The sequence below is a fragment of the Engraulis encrasicolus genome, chromosome 6 (genome assembly GCF_034702125.1).
Source record: "Engraulis encrasicolus isolate BLACKSEA-1 chromosome 6, IST_EnEncr_1.0, whole genome shotgun sequence".
NCBI lineage: Eukaryota > Metazoa > Chordata > Actinopteri > Clupeiformes > Engraulidae > Engraulis > Engraulis encrasicolus.
In genome coordinates, this window is record NC_085862.1 from 37,022,137 (window position 1) to 37,035,868 (window position 13,732).

Sequence of the window (13,732 nt, forward strand, 5' to 3'; positions counted from 1 at the left end):
ATATTGTTTAATAACGATAGGCGTAACATATAATGTAATTATGGTCTATATGAACCAAACCTAACATGTAGTCTATACCATATATTTTCAACATATCATTTGACACATAATGCCATGCATTTAAAACAAGTGAACAGCACTCACAGGACACATTTCTCCGCAGAAAAGAAATGGGGGATTTGGTCAGGGAGTACAGTAACTGAAAAGCCAATCACCATTCAGAATCGGTATACACAATCTTCTGGCAAATTCAGTTAGTCTACTTAGACATGCAAGCAGTATAGCCTGCTTTGGTCATCCAAACCAACATTTTGATTGCATATCAAAGGCCAGTTTGAAGGCATGTATGCCCAGTGCTGGATACTGGGGGCAAGGTCAACAGGTGCCTCCACTTTATTTCTTGGAATCCTGAACCTTCTGTATCTCCTACAAAGACAAAGAGCAATATCCACTGTCATTGTCAAACGTATTACATGGCAGGGCACATTCAGGCCAAACTTCAATGACAGTAAGCATAGAACAGGGGTGTCAAACTCAAATTCACAGTGGGCCAAAATCAAAATGCATTTAAATTATGACTAATTGCACTAATTGACTAATAACATTAATTGTGCATGCATGCACCTAATGGTAAACACATGGTAGACCAATTTTACAAACATTCATATGGTGAAAAATGTGCCTGCACATATTCTGTTGTACTTCACACTGAACAATGCATTTGAACGAATCACTGATTTGAACTTAATTGTCATAGTGGCCTGGGCCCTCTCATAAATCCAGTGTGACACACAACATTTCTTTTTCAAGCCATAATAGCCTATTATATATTATTATTGCGTGTGGACCAACTGTAATATTTGAAATGACCTTTGCGGGCCATGCAAAATGACACTACAGTCCCAGGAAAAAGTTTGTACACCCTTTGAAATTTCTTACATTTCTGTCAAAATTGGTCATAAAGCATGGTCTGATCTTCCCGGAAATCACAAGAAGGAACAACCAGAGTCTGCTTTAACTAATTCAACCCAAACATTTACAAATTTACATATTTTCATTGGCCATAAGATGTAAACATTCACAGGACAGAAAGGCATAAGTAAGTACACCCTTGCATTCAATAGGTTTTAACCCTAAATTTGTCGCAATAACCTCAACCAGATGTTTCCTGTAGTTGCAGATCAGATTAACAAAACAATCTGGATGTATCTTGACTCCCTCTTCTTTAGAAAACTGCCCTTCTTCAACAAGGTGTCTGGGATATCTGGAGTGAATAGCTTTCTTGACTTCATGCCATATCATCTCAAATGTTTTTTGTCAGAACTTTGACTGGATTATTCCAGAATGTGTATTTCATTCTTATGAAGCAATTCAAAAGTCAATTGCCTCTAAAATATGGGTTGTTGTCCCATTTCAGCACCCATCCTCTTGTGTGCCTCAACTGTGTGACAGACTACCTCACATTTTTTCTGTAAAATATCTCAATAAACTTCTGAGTTCATTGTTCCACTGATAGTAGCAAACTGACAAGGGCCTGAGGCACCAAGCCACATATAATGGTGCTCCCGCCATCATACTCAAAAGTGGAGATGATGTTTTGGTGAAGGTGTGGTTCTCCAGTTCTCCTCCAAACATGATACTATGTGTTCCCCTGAAAAATTCAACTTTGGTTTCAACGTTGGTCTACAGAATATTTAGCAGTAATTTTATGAAGCATATAAATGCTTTTATGCAAACCTCAAAGGTGCAGCAATATTGTTTTGGACAGAAACACCATTCATTTTAGATTGGCAGAATGAACCCCATTTTTAGCTATTCTTGGTTACATCTCCACTTCTGAGTATGGTGGTGGGAGCATCATTATATGCGGCTACCTTGCTGCCTCAGGCCTTTGAAAGTTTGCTATTATCAGTGGAGCAATGAACTCAAGTTTATTGTGATATTTTACAGAAAAAAACGTGAGGAAGTCTGTCACACAGTTGAAGCACATAAGAGGATGGGTGCTGAAATGTGACAACAACCCATACTTTAGAAGCAAATCGACATTAGAATGGCTTCATAACAATGAAATACACATTCTGGAATAGTCCAGTCAAAGCCCTGACTAAAAACAATTGAGATTATATGGCATGAAGTCAATAAAGCTATGCACTCCAGACATCCCAGAAACCTTGCTGACGAGAGGCAGTTCTCTAAAGAAGAGGGAGACAAGATACATCCAGATTGTTTTATTTATCTGATCTGCAACTACAGGACAAGTCTGGTTGAGGATATTGCAACTAACTGACGGTTAAAACCTATTTAATGCAAGGGTGTACTTACTTATGCATTGCTGTCCTGTGAATGTTAACATCTTATGGTCAATACAAATTTGATAAAATGTAAATGTTTGTGTGGAATTAGTTAAAGCAGACTCTGTTTGTTCCTTCTTGTGATTTTCGGGAAGATCAGACCATGTTTTATGACCAATTTTGACTGAAATGTAAGAAATTTCAAAGGGTGTACAAACTTTTTCCTGGGACTGTACATGTTGGATTAGGCCCCCGGGCCTTGACCTTGACACCTGTGGTACAGTGGTTCTTATCCTTTTTCTGAAAGCCCTCTTTACCTGTGCTAGAGACAAGCCCCCCACCTTATGCATTAATTTGGTTTTGATTTGGTCTAATTATAATTAAACAAAAGTCACAACCTCTATGCAGACAAAATTCAGATCCCCTGCTATCTCTGGCGCCCCCATATGAGAGGCCCGGACCCCAGGTTAAGAACCACTGGTATAGAACATGTTATATTCACAGGGCTTTGGAAGATGTGAGATGAACATACCTCCATAAGAACACTTTTTAGCTTGCTGTAGGCTTCCTCTAAGTCATCATTGACTATGACCATGTCAAACAGTCCAGGTTCCTTACCTACAATGGGTGGTAAAAAATAGATCATGCGGCTCTAGCACATTAAAACATTTGCTAAGTGAATAAGATTTCTTTTTCGCCAGTGAATTGTTCACTCACTTAGCTCAGTGTCTGCTCTTGCAGCGGCCAGCCGATCCTGTATGCTCTGCTCTGTCTCCGTTTGTCTGTCTCTCAGACGCTTTTCCTGAACAAGGAAAATAAGGACAGGGAATTAAGGAAAACAATTACTTCACCACATAGAACCTACATGAAGGAATGTAAAACGTTCTCTGATGATGAAAGAACCATGTTGAAAAAGGTTTCTTTTTTGACTCACCAGGATCTCTATGGATGGTGGCTGGATGGAGATGTAGTATGGGTTAAGGTCAGTCTGCTTGATGTTTTTCACTCCTTGTATGTCAACGTCCAGAATACAGATGAGGTTCTGTGCCTGTACGTCTTCGATGGCAGACTTGCTGTAGATTTAAAAGCCACATTGCATTTCTTAATGTGGGTGTGAATGTATTAAAGAGTACATTAGATGTTTATAAAGCATTCAATTATATATTGTTAATAATGAATTATTTATCAATATATGAATCTAGAAGAAACATGAACAATGTAGTCATTTGATGGGAAGGTAATATCATGTTTGAGGCTGTGATCAACTGCACATTAATTAAGTGAATTGATTAAGGGATGAAGCTTCGCTTGGGATGATGTGCCGTGTGTACGTATGTCATTCGATTTGTCCTAGTCTGTCACTGTCACGCATGATGACCTCCAGGACTGGGCAGGGACCAAATAAGGACCTGGGCATTTTTACTTGGACCCATCTAAATTGTTAGCCAAAATACAAAGAACCCAACTGCATTATCTTCTGAAGGCTGTCGCCCCAGTCCAGGCCTGGAAACCTCAGTGGTGCCAGTGACCCTGTGTGTGTGTGTATGTGTGTTTGGAGTTGCCTTGCGTACCATGTTCCATACATGTTTCCTGAGAACTGAGCATTCTCAATGAAGTCTCCGTTATCAATGCCTTCCTGCATCTTTTCGCGGGTGGTGAAGTGATAGTCTTGGAGGCAGGGAAAGACACAGTGACATCATTAGACACACTGAAATATCTCTGCAATATCTCTGAAAATGAATTTGAAAATGTCACTGTTGAATTACATATAGTTTTATTCACTTTAAGTTAATAGAATGAAGAATCAACAGTATTGCAGTATTGTATTGTCTAATCGGGTCAAGCGTTTAAGATTTGGTTGCTGTGGACAAAATCACTATATTCCCAATATACTGCCAAACACTTAGATAATATAGCATTATCACATAGACAGGCTGCTTTATGTAACCCTTTCATACAGATAAGATGGGTGGTAATCCCATTCACTGTTAGATGAAAAAGCTTAATTACATCACAGCAACGTTACTATGACATTGGCAAGAGTCTACAGAATAAAGTCATTGCCAAGACATGGTCATTACCATATTGGTGAGGTTATAGAATACGGGTTATATCAGCTTAAAACAAAGCCTCTGCATGAAAGGGATGCAATTCTTTAAAAAACTAAAATTTAGAAGACATGGCAGGGATTTTCCATTGCTCTCATCATGAATAGCAAGCGTGTTTTTCTTTCTTACAATGTAGGCTACATGCCGTAGTGGTCATACCATACAAAATGCCATACTTCTGCCCGCCACAGACAGGAGACAGAGTGAGAGAGGGATCTACGGTACTACTGTACAGGGAGATCTGTAATCAGAGGACAGAGAGGAATCTACTTTTGAACAGGGAAATCTACAAAGCATATCAAAGGTCAAAGGTCACACAGCACTACAGGAAAAAGTGAAGTGTCAAAGTCCCCAGCAAAGCTGGCCTACATAAAAACGACTGAAGTATGATAAGGAATCTTTACACTTGAACTGAATTCGCCGAATTCATGGTGCTGACAGAGAGGGGTAATATCTTGCAGATCAAAACTTGCAATGGTTTTTATTTGGCCAATATTTTGTTACAGGTTTGGTTGCTTCTGAGTCTGACTGAAAAAAAAGATTTACCTAGACCAGGTTAGAAATTATTGTTTACATTTTCCACTTCTAAATGGGAAAGGATTGACTGATAGCTATTAATTACTTCATTTCAATGTGTTTGGACAGCAATCACTAAATCATTAAAAAGTATTACACTAGTGGCTGAGATGAGAGCGTGATAGGTATCTGAAACGTGCTTGTACAGATAGCTTATTAAAATAAACAGATATTAAAACAGACTCCTTCACTGGAAGTCACCTCAAACTTCTCACTGCATTCAAGTGTCTTTACAGATGGTGAAAAAAGTTATATCCATTATCCATCATTATGCATTGAATGTTCATCGCCTGTCTTGTTAACTTTGCCCCATAATGGTAGGCCTCCGTAAAAGCTGAGCTGGGGACCAAACTCATTCACTGTTTGAAAGAATGTATGGAACGTGATGAGACTATGATGAGGAATGGAGGGGGCTATTTTCAAAAGTATCTCACTCCAAAGTGCCAACGTCCATTCATGATTTGGGCGTGTCCTATACAAATTTGGAATTTAGCTTTTTCATGTTTTTTTTGTAAATCTTTGAAAAAATAAACGATTTAAGAGGTTGATGAAAGTAACCCCCATCATTTTGTGTTGGAATGTAATGAAATATCACAGCCAATGACTTATTTTCATTTCTTTTTTTTGCGCAGCGTACAACAACTAGAACGAGACTTTGACACCTTCAGAGGATTCAGAGGACAGGACGTCTGCAACAGGTAGTAATGTAGCCCCCAGTAGCAATGGGAGGCTAGTCAGGCCTACGGAGAGAACAACAACAAAGGCACACAGGGGAGAAAAAAAGATGTCTGTTTATCCCGCTTGTCTTTTTTTTTTACTTCCAGATATTGATTTAGGTCACTTGGTTGGGGGTCATGTGATCATGACCCTGCACAGCATGTGTTCAATTTCAAGTCTCTGTTTGCTTGTCCTATTTTTGTTGCCCACAAAATTTGATATAGTTCACTTGGAGGTATAAGAGGCACTTGAGCTTTAATGCTATCATGACCCTGCACCGCCATTCGGTTCAATTCCTAGCTTGTGTAATAAGGCGGTACTGGGGATTAGGATTGGATTGGGACCAAATGGGTGGCCCGTCGGCATTGAGACTTCCTGGTGGTCAAATGGGTTGAGCAGAATGGTGGGGGCACCTGTGGCGGTTGCCAGATTGAGTCATGATTGCATCACATGCCCGACACTAATTCTTGACCTCACTGTGTGCAATCAGTTTGAAAAGGTCTCATGTGACCGATTGTAATTATGACAACCTGGCAACTAGATATACAGTAGTAGACTATCATAGTTGCCATAGTTACTCTTACCTTTGCCATCTTCCTCTCCAGGTCGAGGGTTCCTTGTGGTATCTGGAGAGAGAGAGAGAGAGAGAGAGAGAGAGAGAGAGAGAGAGAGAGAGAGAGAGAGAGAGAGAGACAGAGAGAGAGAGAGAGAGAGAGAGAGAGAGAGAGAGAGCAAGAGACGAGAAGGAGAGCGAAACCAGTGAGACTTAGTTGTTAGAGCAGTTTGGGAGTATATTTCAATGACAGACTAGCTCCGTCCGTTTAAATAGAGCCTGTGTACCGTAGATGCAAAGGTAAAGGCATACATACGGGATACGCTGAAGCCGAAGACTCCCTCATAATCCTTCATAAGCTTCTTCAGCAGGGTGCTCTTTCCCGCTCCAGACGGCCCGCTCAGCACTACAGGCCTGGGTCCTGCCATCTCGCTAGCCAAGGGGGGAAAAGATACAATCACCTTCACAATTACTTTAATGAAATCTTATTTAAATTACTTCGCAATTTCAATTACTTCACAATCACTCTGTGATCTTATATACTGTATGCTTAACATTATAGTAGGCCTAATACAGTATATTAAGTAGGTATGGTCTGCATGGGATACAGCATATCAGGAAGATTTTGTATGGTCTGTACCATGCTGAAGTGCTGTCATGTTGTCTTTTCTGCACTTTACAGCAGTTGACTTGAAACTGAATGGAGGAACTGTAATGAATGAATAAATGCTGTAGCATTGTAAAGCTAATTTTAGTTGGCAGACCACCTTTCATATGATTCATTGGGGAAATCGTCATGCAGCATTACCTCAAGAGAAACAAATATATAACAAAATAAATATATAAACTTAGGAAAAGGCCAGCAGGAGTGGCTAGCGTGTGACCTCAAGCTAGTTGGCATTGTGTGTGTGTGCTACATGACTTCTCTTGACTCTTGAAGGTCAGATGCTAATCCAATGACGACCGGTATTAGGCTTTCGTTAGGGAGTCTCACACTCTTGCCCAAGCTGTGGCACTACACACTACAACCAGAGAAAGACCCCTCTTTGTAGAGGGATGAGTTTCGTGAAAGTGAACCCATGCCATTACCAAGACTGATTTCATGAATGAATGCTACATGCATATTAACTGCCATTTGTTTCATGCTTAACACCAAAAGCAACACACACACACACACACACACACACACACACACACACACACACACACACACACACACACACACACACACACACACACACACACACACACACACGCGCATGCAAATACTCAACCATATGTAGTCAATAGGAAGTTTCCTGTCCTTGCTCAGGGACAATTTGATTTATCTGCACTTAAATGTAAGTTAATGAAGTCAGGACAGGGCACAGGGTGGAGAGGATTATATGGCACTCTGCCTAATGACATGTCAGGAGAGCATCAGGCACGATGTCTGGCCCCTCAACACTGTATACTGTACTCAGGGCCTTTGGCTTTGGCCGAGCCTGGGACAAACACATCTGAAAGAAAGACACCCCCCCTACACACACCTTAATACATACAGTGTAATGAGGATCCAATTCTGGGTCCCCCCCACTCCCTGGGCCCAGGACAACTGACCCCTTTGTTCCCCTAACACCCCTGTCAGGTTTCTTGACTGTACTGCACATGCTCTACTCAAGCACTACACATTTTAAACTGTATCTATGGCAACCGCCAAAATGGAATGAGCATCTCCCAAAACACTTGTCACTCGGCAAGCTCCTGCACTTGTCAGCAAGCGTGTCCAACGGTGACTGACTGACTCTCTGCGTAATGACAACTATAGCTCCTTTAGCCTGACCTGCTTGTTGAGGGAAGCATTACGGCCATGCTTATCCATTTAAGAGTCAGGTGGCTGACTGCAACTCTGACCCACATTGCCCTTGTTGACATGTTTTGATGGTTCACGTCTACTTATTGGGAACCAACACCTAACCAAAGATGATGAGAACTGTGGAGACATCTGAATGACATGAATGTATTACAATATGATTACAGTTTCACCGGGAGTCCAGTCCATTCAAAGGCACCCAAAGGTCATCCAAGATAGACATGGCAGCTCTAAATGCTTTCGTAATAATTAATTGAAAATAGCCTAATTATCTAATTTAATTATCAACTAATTTACTTACTATTGCCTCTTTGACCCATATTTGCAAAAAGCCAGTACATTCAATGTCCACTCATTATGACAATAGTGATAAGATAATTGCGATAGTCTCATTAAAATTCATGGTCCATAAAAAATACTAATACTAATACAGCCTTTCATAGCAATGGTTAGAATGTTTGTCATGTAAAAGTTCACAGCAGAAACTCCACAATTTCATCCTACATACAAGACACAAAGTAGGCAGTTCTTGTAACCATATGTTTGAACATCCCTAAACACATATAAATAGAAAAGCTTCGTAATACCAGCTGCGAAGCACATGCCACCCTTCTATCTCCAATCTCCTCCAGCTAATCGCTGTGTGTATGCCATGTGTTGGCATGCAAGGTATAAAAATAAGGCCTTACCTTTCCCAACAGGTGCTTCAGTGTGTGGTGCCACTGCTACGAAGCGCTCCGATGGAACTGAGTCTGTGTCCTCCTTAATCCTCCACCTCCACCTTAAACCCCACCCTTGCCGCAATTAGACACGCCCTCCCTGATTGAGCCAGCCAATCACAGTGGCACACTCTGGCCTGTAGTGTCGTGTCACACCTCCGACCGAGAGATTAATGGCCTCGGCGAAAGATTAGGCCGACTTCCCAGTCTGACTTATCTCCCTGAGTCTATGGGGCAGTGCACACAGACACATGATACTTATACAATATATACTGTATGCCAATTACAACACAGGCATACACTGCATGTAAAAGGATGGGAGGGGAGGCAGGATGGGAGGAACTTGCTCCCTAATAACTGATGACTAGAACTTATGGACAGTGAAACTGTCAATGCAGTCAATTCTATTGAGTACTCTATATCCCCTAGCAAATGGGATCTGTGAAATGGAATGAGATAAATAGTCAATTCAGACCTTCTGTGCTTATAAATATTTGATCCTGTCTGATGCAAATGTGTTTGACACACAAATTGTTTGATACCTGACATGCCCTGAGGGGATGTGACACAGTTCTCAAGAGTAAGCTTTGATGCGTGGCTGTAAGCCAAGGTTCGGTTTCCTGATCCAGAGGTAAAGCTTTGTCTAACAAACTTCACCTCACCCATCCTAAATGACTTCAGACTTTGCTGGCAGCAACATTTGCTAATCATTTGATGTGACCTCACCGTGGCACAGGACACACTGGGCAAATCCCAAGACATCCCAATTTCACTGGGGAGCCGAGCTGGACTGGTGATCTGGCATACAGGGCAGTTCCCGGTGAGCAGTCCTCAGAAGTCGTTGCTTTTGTTTTTTTTTCTGTATGTAGAGACCGGCCCATAATTCAGTTGCCTGGCTCCAGCCAGACCCTCCTATATTTCGTCCCAGCTGGACCTCAGGTCTGGAGGACCGTCAGATTCGCCCTGCTCCGTACTATTATGCCATGGTGCCGTACTAATCAGGATTGCATGATTTTCAGAGATGTGACATAGTCAAAGTTTGAATATACTGGAGAAGGGACAAATACGTGAAATGTGATAGTTGATTCAGACAACAATGGCCACTCGCATGGACTCACTCGTCAACATTGATTCTGTTATTTCAACTGCATTTTTGAATCTGTAAGTAGTTAGCGTAGCATCTCATGATCTGATTTTTTTTCTAAAACCACACCTTCGTAAAGCTAAGCGTATGGCGTAGTTCCAGATGAATGTTCGTGGAGCAAGGCGGAACTCATTAATCTGACGAGAGTCAGGTTAAGAATTTAGGGGGATGCACAAAAATGCCCAGGTCGTTTTTTGTTCACAGTCCAGCTCTGCTGAGGAGGCACTGATGGGCCTGAATCAACACTTCTCCAAATCAAACACTCAAAAGTGAAGCACGTCTTTGTGTTTTTTTGGGGGCTTTTTTTGTTCACTTTACAATGCATTCATACTACATGAAGAAGTCTTTTAACAATGAGCACTCACACACACACACTGATGGTTAGAAGCGTTGCCAGGGGTAGCCATGGGGGCGGATAGGAGGTGATGATTCCATGATTGATGAGTCTATTCTACAGAGAAAGGAAGCCAAAAGAACTCAAGTCAGTGGGATGCCTGAATCCGCTGAACGTGACCGAAACGAGTGACATTTTCTTGTGACGGGTCCAAAATATTCCCGCCAGGAGGCCATTTTCAAGTACAAGTCTGGAAGTATGAGCTGCCAAGCATGTGGGGAAAAGTGATAAGGGGATGCATAAGAAATCTCTTAAGATCACGTCCAGTTAAAAACAAAGCTGTTTAATTCAGAGACTAGCCAGAAAATGTTGAAATACAAAATACATTTTGTCTTGCTTTCCAAGTGTCTTTTCCCCCAACTATTTAAATGATGATAATATTTACATTAAAATATTCCTTTTTCAAACTATGAAATACTTAACAGTTTTAGTACAATATTTTTGACATCATTTATCTATTGCTAAAATATCACATTAAAGCATTCCCCTCGTATCACATTTAAAGAGAGGGAAAAAAGCATGTTAAATTCACCGTATAAGGCTTGCATTAGGGGTGTCCTCAGAAACACCTGTTTTAAACACCCATTTTTTCAATTTCCCTAGGAAAAAACACTGCATACAAAACAAACAGACAAACAAACAAGGAAAAAACAACCCCTAGAGGCCATATAAGAACCATAGAAAAGGCCCTCAGAGGGCAGGCTCCTGCAACACATAGACAGATCTGTACACATGGACAACCCCAGGGTAAGGGGAAAACAGAACAGCCCAACTTTTGAATGTTCTTCTGCATCATTATGTTATTCATTATTCCAACATGAGTCAGTGTATATAAACATATATATTTAAAAGTGTCAGACTAAGAGATTGAAATCAGAAACACATCTGGATATTTTAGAAATATGGACATACAAACACGTGATGTTTGGCAGATGAGAGAGAATGTTTTAAAACCAAAAGCTCTTCTCTCCTGTGCACTTTAAATTGAGCATGATCTCAAACAAACTTTAGAAATATGGGCATCTAGATCATCAAATTGTATCATTCATTCAGTGAGCCTTGTTACGCTACAGTGCTCAGCAAATAATAAGTCCAAAATCACCAAAGGTTAGAAATAAAGAGTATATTCCTTGTGTACAAAAGTGTTGGTTATGTACTGATCATATTAATAAAAGAAATAATTTTGCAACTGCCCCTATATGGCGTTGAAACAATATGTACATCCCAATGTTAAAGAATTGTTATTAATTTAGTCATCATCATTTGCATTTGTTTGTTCTTAGACATGATTTATGCATATTATGAATATACATATGTACAAATATATACTTAAAACCTTGTAAACATTCACCTCATGTTGCTGTTCGTCAGTGTGCTTCTCATACTTGTCAATTGGTAAAAACTTGAACAGCAAAATGTAGCTGGTAACTTGAATGTGGAGCTGGTTATTCCAAGAAAACATGAAACATTTAGGAGTTTGTAACATTAAATTCAGTCTCTCAACTCATAACAAAGCCAAACAATTGACAACCCATTTATTCCTATATAGAATAGTAGTATCAGAGAAGACAAAAGGAGATCATGAAATAGTTTATGAATGAAGATGGCCCCAAAAACTGTTCTGCTGTACTACTCTTTCCTCCTCTACCCTGGGCATAACAACCAGGCATGCCCACAAGGGGGGAGGGGTGGGGGGACAACGTCTCAGTAGTCCTGGGCCCAGGGAGAGAGGGTGCTTAGAATTGGTTCCCCCTTACAGACTTGTAGCCCAAAGTTTGCCGGTGTTCTGTCAAGATGAGCTGCTTCGTCGAGATGAGCTACCAGTAGCCTAACTCGACAGTGGTGTCCTATCTATTTGATGCTGCCTCGTCGAAATTAGCTACCTTGATTTTCATTTCGTGGAGACGTTTCAATAACTTGATAACTACAATATTGATTGTTTATTTTATTTACAATTTTAAAACGAGCAGCGTGTCTCGTCCGTGCCTTTAGACTTTTCCGGAGAAGTTTCTAATAATAGCCAACTATTAACTAATAACTTGCAGATAGAATATTGATTGTTTATTTTATTTACTGTTTTAAAACGAGCAGCGTGTCTCGTCCGTGCCTTTACACTTTTCTGGAGAAGTTTCTAACAATAGCCAACTCAATATGATAGGCTATAGCAACGAACACAGCTCCTTTGAAAAAAATCTGCAAATATTTAAATCCAAGCTGAACGCTTCTGTTCCCGAATCCCAGGACATGACGAGTCATAATCTAAGTGAGAGTTTTTGCTTCGCATTTGGTAGGTCTGCACGTTTCGACTTGAGGCAAGCTGCATAAGTAGAGAAGTTTGATGCAACGTCGGGTGTGGGAAATTGCTTGCATTTGCATTCAGAGACATCCTGTCTTTTTAGATGACATGGGTAAGTTAGGAGAAGTTAAACTTAACGAGAGAAAGTCTAAATTGGACCTAGGTCAGATTTTCTTAGATCAGTAGGGTTGATAATTAGATGTCAGGCTATTTTAGAATAAGTTTGACGCGGGGTAATTTTGCGCAAGGAAATGGAGAGGGTGTGCGCAGTGCGGTTGTGCAATGCATCTCTCACCAGGTATGTGGCACGGATGTCTCCCTGTTCTGCAAACCTAACACCTATTACTTATAATAGCGTTTAGTTGCAGTTGATATTTCATATGCTTAAGATCAGCTGTTCGGTAGCTCAGCTCGATGGGCAATCAGCCGCAGAACTCACTGCGTGGAGGTGCGCATGCTCAGTAGCTAGAAGGAGCTCATCTCGACAGGGAGCTCATATCGACAGGACACCGGTTCGACTCCTGACCCACCAGGTTGGTGGCGGGAGTAATTAACCAGTGCCCTCCCCATCCTCCTCCATGACTGAGGTACCCTGAGCATGGTACCATCCCAATGCACTGCTCCCTTGGGGCGCCATTGGGGGCTGCCCCCTTGCACGGGTGAGGAATACACTAAATGCAATTTCGTTGTGTGCAATGAGCACTTGTGTGCTGTGGAGTGATGTGTCACAATGACAATGGGAGTTTGAGTTTCCTGGGTGGGCTTTCACTTTCGCTTTTAACAGTCCTGATCACAACAGCAAGGGTCACAACCATTTACTCTCAATGGTCACAACAAGAAGTACGGGCTGGTCCAGCTTGCCTTTCTTCCACAGCCTTCTTTTAACTCCAGTCTCTCACCTCTCACCTGCTGGTCAAAGCTATTGCTGAGGACCTCGCTAATGACGAGTCTACTACACTGCAGTGCTGTAGGGATTACTCAACAGTGGGGGCTGGAGAGGGTTGGTGATCAGTGCTGCTGCGTTTGCGAAGTCCACATGAGAAACATGAGGGAGGGGTTATAATCCTGAAGGTGGGGTTATG

At 41.3% G+C, this 13,732-nt stretch overlaps 1 protein-coding gene across 1 annotated transcript; it reads right to left on the reverse strand.

Annotated features, from left to right (window-relative positions):
* Window positions 1–117: 117 nt before the first annotated feature.
* guk1b (guanylate kinase 1b) lies at window positions 118–6,673 on the reverse strand. The gene is made up of 7 exons (XM_063201496.1): window positions 6,562–6,673; window positions 6,277–6,318; window positions 3,863–3,959; window positions 3,226–3,364; window positions 3,009–3,093; window positions 2,824–2,909; window positions 118–426 (listed from the first exon to the last, which is right to left on the reverse strand). Exons 1-7 carry the CDS (start codon window positions 6,671–6,673, stop codon window positions 394–396), a joined length of 594 nt encoding a protein of 197 aa, XP_063057566.1. The 3' UTR covers window positions 118–393.
* Between the last annotated feature and the right edge of the window lie 7,059 nt (window positions 6,674–13,732).

Excerpts from the sequence above, each read along its gene's own strand:
- guk1b (XM_063201496.1), bottom strand. The coding sequence starts at position 6,673 with ATGGCAGGACCCAGGCCTGTAGTGCTGAGCGGGCCGTCTGGAGCGGGA. Across the intron at positions 3,094-3,225 it reads CACCATCCATAGAGATCCTG|GAAAAGCGTCTGAGAGACAG; the intron begins GTGAGTCAAAAA and ends TTCCTTGTTCAG. Across the intron at positions 2,910-3,008 it reads AAGAGCAGACACTGAGCTAA|GTAAGGAACCTGGACTGTTT; the intron begins GTGAGTGAACAA and ends CACCCATTGTAG.